Source organism: Umbelopsis ramanniana (genome assembly GCF_025399195.1).
Source record: "Umbelopsis ramanniana AG unplaced genomic scaffold K450scaffold_47, whole genome shotgun sequence".
NCBI classification, from domain to species: domain Eukaryota; kingdom Fungi; phylum Mucoromycota; class Umbelopsidomycetes; order Umbelopsidales; family Umbelopsidaceae; genus Umbelopsis; species Umbelopsis ramanniana.
In genome coordinates this window covers 38,676-55,612 of record NW_026252133.1, presented here as the reverse complement: position 1 = coordinate 55,612, position 16,937 = coordinate 38,676, and the positions used below count along the sequence as shown (strand labels likewise).

The window sequence follows — 16,937 nt, the reverse complement described above, 5'->3', positions numbered from 1 at the left end:
ATCAAAGAAAATAGGGCCTTTCACTGTTTTTCTTGTAGTCATGCTTCGCAACATTGTTAGAAAATACACAACCGCTGTTACGGCCAACCCAACGGTGAAGCCTCTCGCTCGCCACGCCGAACAAGCCTCTAACCGAGCTGCAACTTGGGCTCGATCACAACAACCCAAGGCCGATGCCTTTGTTGGTCCCAAGTTCGAGCAACGAAACCTGTCAAAGCAACCTAACCCTATGGCTGCCATCGAGCTCATCGGCGAAGAACCCATTCACTATGTCACTGAACGCATTGCTGTCTGCAACGGCGGAGGTGGTGCATTGGGTCATCCAAAGATTTACATCAACCTCGACAAGGCTGGATCCCACCCTTGCGGTTACTGTATGCATTTATCTCTAACTTGATATGAAACAAATTCTCTGCTTGTTACTCACCTTCTTTGTGCTTTTCATTTTCAGGCGGTATTCGATTTGAACGTGAGGGCGGCCACCACCATTAAGTAGACTAGAAGCTCTCTCATATCACCTACCCTTAAACATCCCACTGCTTTTTTATCGCCAAACACAAAAGATGTGATATCCCAAGAATTGTTACGCTTTTGTATCTTATTCTTGCATTTATTTTGTTTCCATCCAATGTAGCTATTACCACGTAGATGAAACCAAATGATGCAAAAAATGAATTACCAAAAAAAAAAAAATGAATATTGTCCACCCAGAACACGCAAGCTCGAGCTTGAAGTATGAAATAGCAATTGAAATAGTAATGGAGGAGATGCATGTAAAACTTGAGTAAGCCAGTGGAGTTCGTGGCAAGCGCCATCTGGAGTGTAGATACCTTTTTATTTCTCTATTGATCTCATTGTTCAGAGATAATGGTGATTGGCTTGGCTCTACAGATATTGTAAATTCATGAGAATATTGGTGACTTTTTCAATGCTGGATGAATTCGCAGGATAGGTCGCAGCTGGATTGGCTGGATATGCCTTCAAATCAAGCGCATCAAAATCTTCGTCGCGCACTAACGTCTGCTGCTCCGAAATGGTCATGCGCAGGAACAGCTGAAGGATATCTCCATTGAGTGTATGGACGGTTTCATTAGGCGAATAGATAGTACTGAGCGTTCGCGCACCATTCTGTTGTCGGATCCTTGATTCAATGGTGCGAAGAAATTCATATGTCTCTAAAGTAATTCGTCTCACTACTATAACACTGCCGCTAAGCGTACATGCCAGAATAGGCTTCCTCACTGAGCTGGTATCGTCCCAAGGCAAGGTATAATCGTTAGGAAGGCGGTCCATGAGGGAGAGTGCACCGGTTTGAACCCCAAGCGCAACATCAGGCATATGGAACCCAAACGCTTGCGACAGAGATCGAGAGGCAGGCTTATTGGTGTCTTCCATCAATCCAAAGATGCCTCCATACCGTTCTGTGCCGATGACAAGACCAGTATGAGGCATGACAGCGCCGCTAACCGTTCGCATCAGCATGTCGCTTTTGAGAAACAGAAGTTTGCGATTACTCGGATCGTATCGATAAAAGGACAATGAATCCAACTGAGTGCCGACGCAGATTCGCTCTTGAGCCACTTGTATAAGTGTGATAGGGCTGCGCGCTGATTCTTGAGCCACCATTTCAAGTCTGATCAAATATATTGAAAACAGAGGTATAAGTACAAGTGATAGGAGACTGTCAAAAAAATTAGCTTCATACATACCTTCCGGTGGAGATATCCAATTGGTGTAGATGCAAGGTACGTCCCGTTGAGAACAATAAGCTAGAGGACGAGTGATTAAAAAACGATCATTAAACGATTAATTGTCCATGACACATCGCTTACCCATGGGGATGTGGACAAATGGCAAACACACCAGCAAGCAAGGAATCTTCATGCCAAACCTGACTTAGACAGTATTGCATTTCACGCTTGCGACGCTTCAATCGATAAAGGAGTAATCGGCCACTTTCAACCGGTGTTCGCCTGGCATTATGCTCGTGTCTCGTTCCGCTGTGTACAGCAACCCCAACACAGATATAGCGGTAGGTCTTGGTTTGATGTTGAATGCTCCATCCTGCGTTTGCAACGATGAGGAAAAAGGAGAAGTATAGTTTAACACACACACCTTAATAACCTACCAGCCATGGAACATATAATCTCATGTTCAGCCATCTTGACTGTAGCTACTATTTTACCCTCATGGATTACGTTGAGACCATCTTGCCGACCAGAGTTCGTAACACCACTATAAGCGACGACAAGACAATTCGTAGGTCTGTCATGAAGTACCCTTCGCGATGTCTAGAATGCTTGGTGTGAGAAGGGCATCTAATGCATTTGGAGAAGGTGATAATTCAACGTACCTCTCCTATATGTATAGTTCGCATATTAATGTCTTCTCTTGGATCCAAGCAAATCATACACAGTTTCTGATCGATCACAGCTGCATAGTTTTGGTAACCGTCCTCAGATGGTAGAGATGTGATCGCAGCCACGTAGTCAGATTCCAAGATACAGAGGGGCTTAATCACTATACGCTTGTTACGTTGTTCGACATACCACGCATGGTCCGATATGGCTACGCAAGAGTGCCTATTTTGCGACACCAGTTTGACAGGCAATGAACCAAGTGGACGTTGAGATGCATTGCGAAGCTGTACGGTACCATCTAATCAGATAATGTACGCGATAAGCAAGTAGACGCACATCATTTCTCGCCACCATAAAACGTACCTATCATAGAGTCCAGCTGATATGATATTAAAGTGCCATCTCGAAGGCCAACGACTAGAAAGCGGCACGATTGGTATTCTAGGAACGCACAGGACTCGGGTATATTAATGCCAGCAGTCGATACATCCACAAGGAGTTCTTCGTGAATGCATGTCAGATCCTCAGTATTGTAAACACAGATAGAAGGTCGGTGGGTTCCAACTATGAGATAATTTTGCTCCTGCGACAAGGAGATGATGGTCATGAAGGAAATCTCATGGTTTACTGCCACAACATCTGATTTTTCCAGTGATTCAGCATCGATGTAGAATTTGTTTAGATACCATTGGTCATCCATAGAAGAAGTGCAAAGAATAAGCATAGCATCTTCCATGGCAACATGAGCGATTTTCGGAGAGTTGAAAGATTGCATGGAATCTAGAGAAACTACAAGTGGATTGAGTAACTCCAATGGTAAGCTATCACTACTATTGATGTAAAAAAGAAACACAAGCTTTACCGGTCGTAAGTGATCCTGTCAAGGTATTGTACAAATTGACTTGAGTCTCTAAAACTTGAACGAGAACTCGAGGTGGACCATCACAGTAGCATGAAAAAATAGTAGGCTTGTCACCGACCAGTCCGCACGTTTCAGAGACATCTTGAATTTCCTGATCGACATCTATGGTTCAAGCGTTTGGGCTCAGTTAATTTGAACCTCCTGACTGTAAGCACTGACACGAAAACTAATGAAACTTACTGGAGAGTACCCTCGTTTCCAGAGCGAATGAAACGACAATGTAGAAGGAATCATTGTTCTCTTGATCATATGGTAAGTACCATATCCCGGTAACACTGGTTGTAATCAAAGGCGAAGAACGTAAGCTAACGTGATACATTTGACACAAAATTTGGGTATACATACCCATTCCACTCAGGGTCAGAGGGCGAAATGGAAAGCATTTCTACGCCAACGCCTGAGCGAATTTCTCTCACACTTCCATATCGATCCTGACCAGTGCATACATAGAGGACATCGAGCGAAGACAGGGGGTCACGGGAAATATGAGCATCAATGAGAGGAGCTCGGTTCTCAAGGCTTTGAAGCACCGATATGTCAGGAACGGTTTGGTCAACGTCAATCTGCAATGGCAGCTCATGAATGCTAGTTGAAAAGATTATCAACCAAAACAGCTGTATATCTTACCGTAATCACTTCATGATCAGCGCCTTCTCCAGCATATACAATTACATCTTTATGACCATTCTCGTGATAAGCCGGTCCAAGATATTGCATAGCTACGCCAACACTGTTTCTTTGTCCAACGAAACGCCATTCCAAAGACTTTATGTCTAACGCATAAAAGTCGCCACTTGACGTACCGAGGTATAAAATAGAGGGTGAAGGCGGTTTAGGTGCAGCATAGGCAGTAAATATGACAACTGGTGACTACTGTTTAGTGGATAGGGCAGTCCTAGAAAAACGGATCGAAAAATCTACCTTCTCCATCAGCGTTTGTGGGTAAGTTGGATGTAGGGTGAAGCACGTTTCCGGAGTACACGTCTTCGATAGTTAAATAGCTAGCATACAATTCCTAAAATGTAGATCATTGTGAGACTACGATGAACGGTTATGAAAGATCAGGAATCAAATAGAGCTTACGGTGATTAAGATGAAGGTCTCCAGTGTGTCGTAAATGGGTATCAACAGAAGAGGAAGAGGACCAACTGCAATACATGGTATAGAAAATGATACTGTTAGATGAAGCTTTGGTCTATTAGGACAAACTGCAGCTCATGCATTACCACGCTCTAATGGCAGTCGTCCACATCGCTCAATCGTCATATTATCCGGATCAGACGTGTCGATGGCATAGACTACTAGCCGACAAACCAGTTCCACATCACTGAGCCAATGTTACAATGTAAATTTAAATTTGTATGAATGATATGATGCAAGATGAAACCGACTTAACTTGTAAATAGTGACAATCAGATACATCTTGTGCTGTTCATTTGTCTGCAGAAACTCCATTTGGTATATGATGCCTTGTTCTTGTATAGAAAGCATCTATTTTCAAGATATTAGCAGGTTGCCCTGGGAGCCATTCCATCATGAACCATATACGACATACCGATTGAATAGGCATAAAGTTATCGCGTGATACGGATTGATTGATGATGAACACATCAATGCTGTCCTGGTATGCAGACACAGCAATGGCCCGGGATCTACAGTGAACGTTGAGATATTATGCTAACTTTAAACCAAACAAATCGAGTAGTTTGTACGTACTGTGGATCAACCGCCATTCTCCTCCCCACTTTTATATAATCATCTCCAGGTGAAGTTAACGGCACTTCAGCGATCAGTTCAAACCTTCCATTGTCCACCAAATCACCATCCGGAGGAACAATAAGGGCAAGAAATACCAAACTACCTTGGTCGGAAGTAGCAACTAATACGTCATCCGATACTATACGAGCATGATTGATAGGCGAGCAGGTGTAGGGCTGTTGTGATGGTTGGTTCGACGTGCACTGCGGTTGAAGGTCAGATGTCCAGTTGCATAATAGCTTGGCGATATGACTGATGGTACCGGGCACAGGCTGTTCGAATAAGGGTTCAAGCGGACCGTCTGCTACAATACGTAGTAGCTGTAGCCAAGCACCCTAGGCAAGGTTTACAAAGTATGAGAGAAGGTGTGGTGCAGTTGAGCATATGTGGTGAAAACGAGGCTATATTACCTTTGCAAAAACAAGATAGTCCTGCGAATCATTCCACAGCTTTGCATATATTATATGTTGGATGGCAGTAGGCCGAATGGCAGTTAATTGGTGGGCATGGTAAGTGGGCATGGAAATGATCAACTCTTGCACTGAGACAACCAACCCGCCCAACATTTTATGCGGTAGCTCATTTGGAGTAAAAATTACGCTTGTACTTTTTTCTTTTTTTTTTTTCTTTATTGCTTGGTGATTGACCACAACGCAAATCGATCATACAAAAAAAAAGTTATATGTTTCAATGAATAGGATTTTATAAAGTGTTGGAGGGCAGGTGAGTAAAAGTGGTGGGTGGGGGTAGTTGTGATTTTTTTTTGGCGCGTCTACAATTCATCCTTGACGTGTTCTTCAGTTTCTGGCTCATCTTCAGCCTCTAAAGTGATATCCTCCTCATCATCAAGAACGATTTCTTCAGGAGTAACTTCGTTTTCCTTGGCAGTTTCTGCTTCGGCAGCAGCCTTCTCTTCAGCTTCCTTGCGTTGAACTTCATCGTAAGCTTCCTTTGATTCCTTCTCCTTCTTGGCCAATTCCAAAGCTTCTTCGCGCTGTTCGGCAGCAACCTTAAGGTCATCAGTGATCAAGATATCATCAAAGATGGTGCCAGACTTGACCTGCCAGAGGTCGAAACCGGCGCGACCGAAGTCATAGGCATAGATCTCGTTGTCAACCTTGTATTCAGGGTTGTCGATTTCAGGATGGACCCAAGGGCCTTGATAGTCAGGGTTGGGGATACGCTTGGGAGCCCACTTGCCTTGGAAATCTGGGTTGGCGATAGAGGGAGCTTCCCAGTCACCATCCATCTCATCGTCCCAGTCTTCGGGCTTTTCGGCCTCTGCAGATAGCAAGGGATTAGTCAGGTTACCTCGTAGATTGGGGTGATCGTCTCACGCTTACTTACCAGGGTCAGGAATGAATTCAGGGATATCATCGTAGTTTGCAGGCTTGATGTCTTCGGGATCATCGATCTCGGCTTCATCAACCCAGTCAGCAGGCTTCTTAGCATCAGGATCAGGAATGGTCTTGGGGGCAAGGAAGTCCCAGTCCTCAAGAAGGGATCCAGCAGCCTTCTCCTCATTGTCAACCAAGACTTGGTAGGTCTGATCGGGCTTAACGATAAGAGTATAAGTGTGGGTGTAAACATCATTGGGAGCAGAGACGCTCTTCTTAAGATCGTGGTTCTTGCCGTTGTAGTTGAAAATGGCGTGAACCATGGACTTGGAACCGCAGATATCAGGCTATGATAATCAAAGGAAAATAAAAAATAAGGAGACAAAGCGTCAGTAATGGGTAAAGAAAAACAAAACAAAAAGGAGCCGAGGGGGTCGCGCACTTACACCAAACATGATGTTATACTCGCTGTCGCCAGTGAAGTTAAGAGGATCCAATTCCTTGAAGAGCTAGAATGGACATTAGACAACGAAATAACTCGCATAACAAACCAGCACCGGATTATCGGTCATGTCCCGTTCCCCTTACCTTCAAGTAACCACCACCACAGTCGATGCTCTGTTCATTTTTAACAGAGTACTGGATAACCAAATCCTTGTTCTTGTTAGAGAAAGGGGTGATGGGAGCAGAGACGGCATAGAAGCGGTAGTCCTCAGCAGTTTGGAGACCAACGCTCTTGTTCTCGTCAGCAAAGAATTTACCAGCAGTAAGCTTGAGGGCACCAAGATCATCCTTGTGTGTGGAGGGCGTCCAGCGCTCGGTCCAGGCGTCTCCATCGGCAAAGGTTTCGTGCATGAAGATCTCGGCGGTGGCAACGGCGGCCAAACCCAAGACAGAGGCAATAGTGTAAATCTTCATCAGATTAGTTGTTTGAGAGAGAGAAAGACAAAGAATACTCGCAGGCTAAGGTGAGCTTTAAAAACTAGCAGCTGCCAATTATATACTTGTACGCCTGGCAGAGCCAAATTACACGTTCCAATTCAACCAAGCCGTGTGACGTGTCAATCCACCAAGCGATGGCAATTGTTCATTGGCTGAAAATAGAGTTCCCCTTGCCCACGTTGGATGCTTGACCAGTAGAATCATTGGTTAAAAGTAGAAGTTGATTAATGAATTGTCGGAATATCGATTACACTACACGAATATCGCTGTTGCTCAAGCAGATCAGAATCCGTTGACAATGTAAAGCTTTACTGCGTAGCGTAGACATCCAGGACCCATATGGTACCTGTCGTACACGCTTATTTTTGAGTGTGAGACGCACAAGTCACGTGCGGCATCTCTTCACGTGACTAGTCATATAGTTTTTCCGAGTCCGCAAGAAATGAGTGCTTTCTCATCCAAACTGCTCGGCTGTCATTTGGATCAGCGACAGAGCACCAGGGCTTGGGCTCTTTTTTTTAAACTCGTCACATCACAGCAAAAACTCACATAGCAAAGTTAGTTAGAGGATTCCAACTTGCCTCCTCCATTGTAAACTTTCCTGTTACCCGTCATTGGCTTTCCTTTCCGTTGGGCCCTTTATAACAGCATTCTCCCGGACAGCACCAACAGCTACTTGGATTAAAGTTAACTGAACTTCACCGGGCCATCGTTCTCCTTCCTTACATTCGTTTCGTCTTTTTTTTTTTCTTTTGTTCCATATCTTGTCTTATCTCTGTCCCAATGGCTGCTGCAGCTCTTCGTCCATCTCCCAAAAAAGTGGAAAAGCCGCGCACTAAGCAAATTACCCCGCCATCATCCTTAAAAGAATTCATCATTGCTCATGAAATCGGTAAGTTGATCCGGCGGGGTTTACCAATGGGAGAGACAGTAGTATTTACACATTCTGGCTATTAGATATTCCTGGGGCTATTCTGTTATGTGCGTTAGTAGGATCAGCAGCTGGCTCACCAGTCGCACGCAAGATGGTTCAATTGTCATACGAAACACAACCTGGATCGAATTTATATGATAAAGGAATGGACGACGCGTATCTTGTTGCCTTTTGGGTGTTGGCCTTCACGTTTCTGCGTGCGTTCATTATGAAGTATGTATTTACACCATTTGCAAAAGCTTATGGTGCCGACAATCCAGCGAAACAACTGCGATTTGCAGAGCAAGGATGGACATTCACGTACTCGTCTACTTTCTGGTCCCTTGGCATGGTAAGGTTGAAATGGACCTAATACTTGTCCAATGGTGTGTCATCTAAATCATCTGGTTTATAGTACATTATGTATCGTAGTCCACACTGGTTCAACCCCGCACAATTTTGGATTGACTATCCTCATATCTTGATCAATGGAAGAATGAAGTGGTATTATCTGGTGCAGCTAGGCTTTTGGATTCAGCAAGTCTATGTGCTGAATATCGAGAAGCGTCGCAAGGACCATTACGCCATGTTCACCCACCACATCATCACCATCATCTTGATTACATCCAGTTACTGCGTTAATTTTACACGTATTGGTAATGCGGTTTTATGCTGTATGGATCTTGCTGATATCCTTCTCTCAGTAAGTAAATGAAAAGAGTTCAGAAACGAAAGGTATTTCATCCTTATTCACGATCGTTTACATAGTTGGCCAAAATCCTCAATTACCTAAATCTTCGAACCATTTGCGATATTACATTCGGTCTTTTCGCTCTTGGTTGGCTGGTGACGAGGCACGGCTTTTTTACCATGATTATATGGTCAACTGCATGTTAGTATTGTTGACTCGTTTTTATTCCGGGATCGTTATGCGCATTGCAATTCATGCATGCATACACGAACCTCGTGCACCTAACCATTCTAACGCATTGCTTTGTTTTTTCAATACAGTTGATCCTCACAAGTACATGGACATGAAGTGGGAACCTGAGAATGGAAAATATTTTACACCCTTTACACAAAAGATATACCTGGGACTATTTTTATTGCTCAATATGATCATGCTGTTCTGGTTCGCCATGATCTTAAAAGTCATTGTCAAGGTTCTGACGGGCGATAGTGCGACTGACACGCGTAGTGACTCTGAAGAGTAAGTCATTGTTTACAATCCCCCCCCCACCGTACCCAAGATTTTACTAACTTTTCCATCTATAGCAGCGACGATGAAGATAAGCGAAAATAGTGGAGATCCTTCTTTAGAATTTCAATCTTATTTTACAAAAAAGAGAAAAACATGTACAATAACAACACCTGGTTTTATTGGCCTTTTTATACATATTTTTGCCTGCAATGTATGTATGGAGTTGCTTGCTGTGAGGACCATTGTTTTTTATCGTCGTCGCAACACCATCGGGGGATAATGCGTTTAAAGCCCCTGTACATCAGTGCATAAGACTTTTGGGTGGTGGACTTGCCATGTGACCTGAATAGGATGGTGGAGTGTTTGCTGTTCACATTCGCCCTGGTGTACCTTGCTTGGCAGGTGAGAGATGATCTGCTGGTGACAATGCTGCCCACTGACGGCGTACCAAATAACTATTTTTAAGAAGCCACGCCATGTAAAGATAGAATGCATACAGTGATTGACTTTTGATGATCCTAAACTGATTTGACAGTAGGAGTAAATTAAGTAAAGCATGAAGGGCTGGATACCAGAGCCTTGTAAAAAGCCCACAGCTGTCTATAGAAATTTATTGTTCATTGGATAGATCATATAGTTTCTACCCCTTTGCTTAGCTCTTCAGTTGTGGGCTTCTACTGTCAAAAAACTACTACCATCAGTCGCCTTCGTCCACCTTATCAGCATTGATTTCTGCATCTCATCCCGGCGCTCGTCATATTTTTTATCCTCAACTTTTGAGTTTCGAGGCGTTCGGGTTAGGGTGAGGGAGCGAAGGTGGAACGCTGGGAACTGGCAAGGTTAAAAATACAGCCTTATCAAGCGGTGTCCAGATTTGGATCGTGCCTGCCCATGACAGGGTCGGTAATACGTTTTGGCTTGAAGGAGGTGTAAATGTAGTAGACTTCGGCTTCCTCTCTAGGCATCAACGTGCAAGCAAAACAATGTGGCAACTTCGCCACTCTCTCGCTAGTGGACCTGGCATCTCGCCCGACGGTGGCACTTTAAAGTTAAGCGTACTGTCTATCGGGTTGCCAAATTAAATACCCAAGTTTCGTCGCTTTTCTCAATGCGAGGTACCCTTTGGTCTCGCCGATGGTGGAAAGGTCAGTGGAGTTCATTTGCTACCCACCCCACCAGACCTGACCTTTTTTTTTTGTTCCAAAAATGTAATACTGCCTGCCAATGTTTTGAGACGGCGCCCTAACAACCTTTGATTTTGGCGAAAAACACGATGATATGGATTTTTATTGGACACATTGATTTAAAATAGTTGGGTCATCCTGATAACCATGCCAGCAGCCATGAACTACTGGAAAATCGGAAAGCTGAGAAAGCTGTACTGACCATGAGTTGATGTCATCATGAATGGGGAATTAGGTGAACTTGATTGGGAATCCTGTTTGTTGTTATAAATAACACTTGAGCCAACGCAAATACGCATTGGAGCTCCCAAAAACCATAAAAGGGCCCAAAACCTAACCACACCACCCAAAATAATAAAATCACAACAACTGATTTTTTTTTCTTTCTATCATTTCACCTCTTTACTCTTTGCTTTCCAATCGATTTCTCCAATGCCTCGCTCCCGCCATGTGTTGGCTCTTTTGATTGTGATTGCTACCATATCGACTGGATTTTACGTAGCCTATGACGCACCGGAGCGACTTGCCATTGTTCGTCATGAGCAAGCCAAGGCAATAGTACCTATTTTCGACCAATCACCAATTACAAATGGTTTCGAGCAGGAACAATATATTACATATCTCCCGCATAGGTACACTTATGGCTTATAACTCTTTTATTTCGATCTCTATTCCCTACTAAACGTCTTTGTTTTGATTTGACAGTGGTTTCCAAGCCCAACGTATTGCGTTTGAAAATGCGATCATGGTGGCTCATTATACCAACCGAACATTAATTGCGCCAATGGCGCGCTTAGGCGCCAACTTTGACTTTGGTACCTTTGATCAATTACGAGAAAGGTACCTGTCACAAACTTTGGATAGCGCCGACGGCATCTCAGTATCATGGTCGACTCTTTTCGATTTGGAGGCGTTGAAAACAAAATACAATGTCCGCATTATCGAAAAAACGCACGGCCACACCGATGGTAGCCCAGATACCTGGATTGGAGAATACCCATCACCAGATATGATTCATTTTATCAACAAAACACAAGCCTTGCGTAGCTGGAAAATTTACGATAAGCAAGATAGCCCGTCTCCTCTTGGGTCGTACAATTACAAGCTGACGGTTGACGAGCTCAAGTCCATCGATAGTCCACTCCTCTACTTTGGCTCCATGTGGGGCGGGGCTCGGGTCATGTACTCTCAAGCTGCAAATCAAGCCTTCCAAACGTTTTTACGACAACACTTTAAAATCGTGCATCCCGCCCTCACGAATGCCGCTGACACTGCTATTTACGCTATGGGAGGAGTTAATCGCTACGTTGCGCTACAGGTTCTCAGCGTTGGTCGAGGAAAAACAAACCATGATCAACAGCTTGATAATGCTATCCAGTCATTACTATCTGAGCTCGATCTGGACGAGATGCTGATGGGCGATGATGCGTTTGCTGGTCGTGACTGTCTGGAAGATCGTCTGTCTCCAAAGCTATATTTGGCCACTGATCTATCTTCGCCTTACTCGAACCCGATATTTACTCGATTGAGAAGCCTCTTTCCCTGTGCCGTTGCCTATCAAGACTTGGTCCATTGGGATATGATCCAAGATCCATTGGCAAACATGACAGATGACTATGGTAGAAACATTGGCCCCTACTTTGTGCCCTTGGTGGACGGCATCATCGCATCAAAAGGTAAAACACCGCTCTCCTATTGTTATCTCATTGTATCATGCAGCCTTCCATTAACAGCCTTCATTTCATTCTAGCTGCCAAGTTCTTTAGCCAACAAGGAAGTGGCTATGGACAGTATTTCCAGCAAGCCTGGCAAATTGAGCATCGTTAACTTGAAAAAATGAGCCCAAGTAATTGTAAATAATAGTAAAACATCTTTCCCATGCTCTTCTATCTCGCCTTTTTTTTCCCATCCTATCACTTCTTTCCCTTTTGCATCGTAACGTCAAGTTCAGTTAGATTTTATTTCCCTTTGTCTCTCTCGTCTTTTTTTTCCTTTTTATTTTATATACTGTACAGTGAATTTTTTTTTTCATATGTAAAAAACACCCATGTGTCGGATGAATATCATCATCATGTCATCACTATGTCCGCTCCATGACTGGAATTTTTTTTTCTTGGGTGCGAGTATTATTTTTGTGGGCCAAGTTCTGTTTTGGGACAAAGCATCGTTTCTATCTTCTTTTCCTCTCTCACTGTCATGTCTAATATGTTGAGCCTTGTCGGTCGTCGTAGTTTGTTGTCTACTCGTCCTACTGCACGCTTTTACTCCACCGTCGACTCAGAACCCCCGCGGAGATCTAACAAATGGTTGATTATTGGAACAACGGCTCTGTTAGGTGTCGTTGGTTATCGCTACGTTGAGGCGCAGAGAAGAGAGCAGGAAAGAGCCAAGGCTGGTGAGTAGCTTTCATGTGTGTGTCATACGAGCAACCAGCGTATCTGAGAATTTTGTATCGTATTCTAGGTGCCATTGGCCGCACAAAGCAAGACACAGAAGCTCGGCTTGAAATCGCCAAAAAGCAAGCCGGCGATATTTACGACGATTCAAAGAGAAAAGTAGACTCCCACAGTAAGGATGTAGCTGCCGCTAAGGACTCCTTGATTGATACAACCAAGAAGGAGGCCTCCAACGTCTCTAGCAGCGTGCGTGACGCAGCCAGTCATATCGCAGGAGAAGCCGATACACTCTACGGCCAAGCTAAAAAAGTGGTGAATGACGAAAAAGATTGGATCAAGAAAGAGTATGAGCATACAAAGCACACCCTTGGTCAAGAAAAGGAAGAAATCAAGAGAGAAGCAGACAGATTTGCCGCTGAACACCATTTGAAGGAGGGTGATACACCCACCGACATCGTGGTAGCCAAAAGCCGTGGCGAGCGAAACGAATTGGCTGAGGAGATCAAGCACTCTTACGATCAAACCAAGGGAAGAGTTCTGAGCGAAAAGGAACGCCTGGAAAGAGAAGCTAAAGGTATTTTTGACAAGGCCGTCGGCGAAAAGGACCGTGTGGCCAATCAAGCTAAAGGCTCTTACTACGAGGCCAAAGACCAAGCTAAAGGTTCTTATTACGAAGCCAAGGATCAAGCCAAGGGCACTATTGATGAGACCAAGAAGGAGGCAACTGGCTTCTGGGCTAGTCTAACTGGCAAAGCTCAAGAAAAGAAGGCGGAAGCCGAAAAGTCAGCTCATGATGTTTATGATAAGGCAGTGAACGAAAAGGACCACTTGGAGCAACAGGCCAAGAGCACCTATAATGAAGCCAAGCAACAAGCATCTGGACTTTGGTCTGACGTCAAGGGCAGCGCTGAGCAAAAGAAGCGGGAGGCTGAGTACAAGTCGGACGACCTATACAACAAGGCTGTTAATAAGAAGAACGAGTTCGAACGCGCTGGACGACAAGCTGCAGATGAGGCAAAGGGTACATTTTATAATGCAAAGAGTGATGCTGAACGAAAGGCAAACGAAGCTAAGTGGCGGGCTCAATCTGACGCCGATTACGTCAAGGCAAAGGCTGAAGGCAAGAAGAACGAGGCCGCTTCTACCCTTGGATCCATCATCAATGCCACCAAGGAGAAGATCAACGACACCTTTGATACTCGTGAAGACGGCCGCCGACCAGCCTCTGTGGTTGTAGCTGAAGAACGTCCCATTGTTGCATAAATAATTTTTTTTACACATTTATCTTTTGATGATTTGCTTTTAATGCGCTTTTTTTTTTCTTGGTTGAGACAAGTGAATCAAGTAATAAAGAAAAAAGAAGAGGAAAACAAACTTGAATGAAAAAATTGTAGACAAGACGTTGGTAAAAAAACATTGCAAAGACCAAACAAGTATATAAAACACAAGGAGATCCTAGAATCTGAGAGCAAGGAAATATAAAAAAAAGAAAAAAGTAGAGAGGATAAAATGCCGCCACCTGGACGTATGTTTGCTTTTGTGTATTTGCACAGCGAGCATGGCAGTGATTCATTCAGTCGGTTGACATGGATGGTTGGTCAATGGACATACGTTTGCGTGCGGACTCTTCGGAAGAAAGAGATCGTTTGCGCTGGAGACTGATCAAAGCATCCGCAGCCGACTCATCATTTGTTGCAGGGGAAGAAGGTATTCGAGGACTCTGTACACGAAGCGACGACGGAGAAGCAGTGACACCGCCGGATGATGAACGCTGAGAAGGAGTAAACGCAGGTTTTGCAAGGGTGTCTGCGACACGAATAGGTGACTGGATTGCACTGGTTGACCCTCCACTACCTGGCCATCGATCTCTTATATTCATCTCTGGTAGCGGCTCGCCGCGATTTCTGGTCTGATTGACTTGTAGTGGTGGTTCACCATTGAAGTTGTCCAGTGGTGGTATATTGGGAAGGCCACCTCCAGCGGGATTTGCACCGTTGTGGCGTTCGTTTCTGTTTGGATAATCAAGGATTTAATATCCATCATCACCATTTGGAATGGATGTTTTGTTCCGTTTGTCTTACCCTATTGTGGCTGTCACGCCGTTGGTTTTACGCAATAGCTCTAGTCTTTGTCGGATATGAGCATTGTTTGGATCAAGATCTGCGGCACGCTGATATGCATCTAAGGCATCCTGCATCTGGTTGTTACATGATTCATAGAGAGTGCCAAGATCATACCAAACTTCACTGATATAAGGGTTGAGTCGAATGGCTCTACTATATGCATCCAATGCATCGCGGTACTTTTTCATACAATATCAAAAGTCAGCATGAAAAGTTACTAGAGTTTCAGGGACTCCAAATGGGCTTTTTCTCTTACCTGATTAATTTGAAAATAAAGCACTCCAATGGAACACCAAAACGTAGGGTTACGCGAATCTCGATAGACTGCTTGCTGATAGGCTTCATAAGCCTTGTTGTAATTCTGTTCAGCCATATAACATCTACCCAGTAAGTACCAAGATTGCGGGTCGGAATCGTCTGACTTCAAAGATCTTGTCAAATATTGAACAGCCATTGCTTGGTTGGCAAAGGATGCCGTTTGTTGATGGTATAACCAGCCGAGCTGTTGCAGTACTTTAGCATGATCAGGATTTTCGGCAAGGACAAGCTCATATGCTTCTTTTGCTGATTGATACTGATAACCTGGTGTTTAGTCTCATCATGATAAAAATGGTTGGAGTGGCAAAAAGCAACCTACTTCTCGTTGTTGTTCATACACATGGCCCGTTTGGAACCAAATGTCATATTCCGTCAATGGCCGTGGTGGGGAACGTAAAATGTATTTGAAGCACTGAAGTGTGAGGGAGGAGTTAGTATTAAAACTATGTTGTCTGCGTACAAAATATTTGCTTATACCTGTAAACTAAGATCATATTTTCCTTGCTGCTTATAGATGATGCCTAATCTGAAATAGATCTCGTTTGCTTTCTCAAATTTAGGATCAATTTTGACGACGGCAGAGAATGCCTCTTCAGCATGTTCGAGTGAGCCAAAACGATCGTATAATATTCCGATCCCATACCATAACTTCGGATCCTGTACGCGGGTGGTCGGCGGTCAGTCGTCAGATATTCCGGAGAAAGCAATCGGACTTTAATCAAACTTACTCGTGGGTTCTTTAGATGGTATAATGCTTGTTGATAGGCTTGGTACGCTTCTTGAAGATTTTCCTGCATCAAATAGCAATGGCCCAAAGCGCTCCAGATTTCTCCATTGGCCTCTTGAAATGACAATATAATTTTAAAATGATCTATCGCCTGTGGCGGGGAAAGTAATTTTTTTTTTTAGCGGATAAGCAAACCAAACTCCTGTCAGTCTATAGAAAATGTTCATTCCACGTACTTTTTGAAACTGTTCGCGTGCTCGGCACAAAGATGCTATATGTGACAAAGCCGGGATGGAATACTGGTTATGTCGTAAAGCGTTTTCAAAACATTTCATGGCCCGATCATTGTCATTCATTAGCTCGGCAAGCGTTCCTGTCAAATAAGCATATCAGACGATGGGCCAGTTGAGAAGGAAAAAAAAAATTACACGTTACCCATACTGAGCCAGGTTTGTTCATTCACGGTGGTCAATCTTTGTACAATGTTCATTGCAGGAAGCGGCGCCGATGACGGACCGGGAGGCCCTCCAAATGCTTGTGGCTGCGCAGTAGCAGACATCACGACAATTAATAGATGGAGGGCTTGCTAATTATCAATGTCAAACGGATAAAAAGATCTGGAAACAGAAGGCAAAACAGGGAGAGGGGGAACGCAACAGCTCTGAACTGGAATTCCGGATGCATCGCCGTCCCTTTTCCATCCATCACCACCCTCCCCCCAAAAAAATTCCACATGTGTCACGTGTCGTTTGACAC

General features: G+C 44.1%; 10 protein-coding genes across 10 annotated transcripts; 5 read left to right on the top strand and 5 right to left on the bottom strand.

Moving 5' to 3' along the window:
* The first annotated feature begins 12 nt into the window (after positions 1-12).
* Positions 13-689, top strand: K450DRAFT_250938 (uncharacterized protein). The gene is made up of 2 exons (XM_051590646.1): positions 13-374; positions 452-689. The coding sequence occupies exons 1-2, from the start codon at positions 41-43 to the stop codon at positions 490-492; spliced, it is 375 nt and encodes a 124-aa protein (XP_051442632.1). The 5' UTR covers positions 13-40; the 3' UTR covers positions 493-689.
* On the bottom strand, positions 461-1,145 carry K450DRAFT_250937 (uncharacterized protein). Its single transcript, XM_051590645.1, has one exon. It carries the CDS (start codon positions 813-815, stop codon positions 525-527), a length of 291 nt encoding a protein of 96 aa, XP_051442631.1. The 5' UTR covers positions 816-1,145; the 3' UTR covers positions 461-524.
* K450DRAFT_250931 (uncharacterized protein) lies at positions 590-5,579 on the bottom strand. The gene is made up of 18 exons (XM_051590644.1): positions 5,451-5,579; positions 4,999-5,375; positions 4,838-4,934; positions 4,679-4,773; positions 4,509-4,609; positions 4,366-4,430; positions 4,204-4,297; positions 3,910-4,145; positions 3,628-3,845; positions 3,463-3,557; positions 3,223-3,384; positions 2,724-3,149; positions 2,354-2,658; positions 2,129-2,291; positions 1,833-2,064; positions 1,710-1,769; positions 831-1,633; positions 590-727 (listed from the first exon to the last, which is right to left on the bottom strand). The coding sequence occupies exons 1-17, from the start codon at positions 5,559-5,561 to the stop codon at positions 886-888; spliced, it is 3,585 nt and encodes a 1,194-aa protein (XP_051442630.1). The 5' UTR covers positions 5,562-5,579; the 3' UTR covers positions 590-727; positions 831-885.
* Positions 5,580-5,611: 32 nt separating this feature from the next.
* On the bottom strand, positions 5,612-7,498 carry K450DRAFT_250924 (uncharacterized protein). The gene is made up of 5 exons (XM_051590643.1): positions 6,966-7,498; positions 6,824-6,886; positions 6,388-6,724; positions 5,894-6,321; positions 5,612-5,805 (listed from the first exon to the last, which is right to left on the bottom strand). Exons 1-5 carry the CDS (start codon positions 7,293-7,295, stop codon positions 5,743-5,745), a joined length of 1,221 nt encoding a protein of 406 aa, XP_051442629.1. The 5' UTR covers positions 7,296-7,498; the 3' UTR covers positions 5,612-5,742.
* Positions 7,499-7,840: 342 nt separating this feature from the next.
* On the top strand, positions 7,841-9,639 carry K450DRAFT_250914 (uncharacterized protein). Its single transcript, XM_051590642.1, has 6 exons — positions 7,841-8,211; positions 8,277-8,584; positions 8,648-8,935; positions 9,001-9,124; positions 9,244-9,442; positions 9,508-9,639. Exons 1-6 carry the CDS (start codon positions 8,103-8,105, stop codon positions 9,533-9,535), a joined length of 1,056 nt encoding a protein of 351 aa, XP_051442628.1. The 5' UTR covers positions 7,841-8,102; the 3' UTR covers positions 9,536-9,639.
* Positions 9,640-10,935: 1,296 nt separating this feature from the next.
* Positions 10,936-12,697, top strand: K450DRAFT_250911 (uncharacterized protein). The gene is made up of 3 exons (XM_051590641.1): positions 10,936-11,249; positions 11,323-12,293; positions 12,368-12,697. The coding sequence occupies exons 1-3, from the start codon at positions 11,050-11,052 to the stop codon at positions 12,442-12,444; spliced, it is 1,248 nt and encodes a 415-aa protein (XP_051442627.1). The 5' UTR covers positions 10,936-11,049; the 3' UTR covers positions 12,445-12,697.
* K450DRAFT_250910 (uncharacterized protein) lies at positions 12,516-12,927 on the top strand. Its single transcript, XM_051590640.1, has one exon. The coding sequence runs from the start codon at positions 12,665-12,667 to the stop codon at positions 12,827-12,829; it is 165 nt and encodes a 54-aa protein (XP_051442626.1). The 5' UTR covers positions 12,516-12,664; the 3' UTR covers positions 12,830-12,927.
* K450DRAFT_250907 (uncharacterized protein) lies at positions 12,928-14,431 on the top strand. Its single transcript, XM_051590639.1, has one exon. It carries the CDS (start codon positions 13,026-13,028, stop codon positions 14,274-14,276), a length of 1,251 nt encoding a protein of 416 aa, XP_051442625.1. The 5' UTR covers positions 12,928-13,025; the 3' UTR covers positions 14,277-14,431.
* K450DRAFT_250905 (uncharacterized protein) lies at positions 14,282-14,933 on the bottom strand. Its single transcript, XM_051590638.1, has one exon. It carries the CDS (start codon positions 14,584-14,586, stop codon positions 14,287-14,289), a length of 300 nt encoding a protein of 99 aa, XP_051442624.1. The 5' UTR covers positions 14,587-14,933; the 3' UTR covers positions 14,282-14,286.
* K450DRAFT_250900 (uncharacterized protein) lies at positions 14,432-16,845 on the bottom strand. Its single transcript, XM_051590637.1, has 8 exons — positions 16,617-16,845; positions 16,418-16,554; positions 16,183-16,332; positions 15,932-16,111; positions 15,774-15,866; positions 15,393-15,710; positions 15,095-15,315; positions 14,432-15,022 (listed from the first exon to the last, which is right to left on the bottom strand). The coding sequence occupies exons 1-8, from the start codon at positions 16,738-16,740 to the stop codon at positions 14,587-14,589; spliced, it is 1,659 nt and encodes a 552-aa protein (XP_051442623.1). The 5' UTR covers positions 16,741-16,845; the 3' UTR covers positions 14,432-14,586.
* Positions 16,846-16,937: the final 92 nt, after the last annotated feature.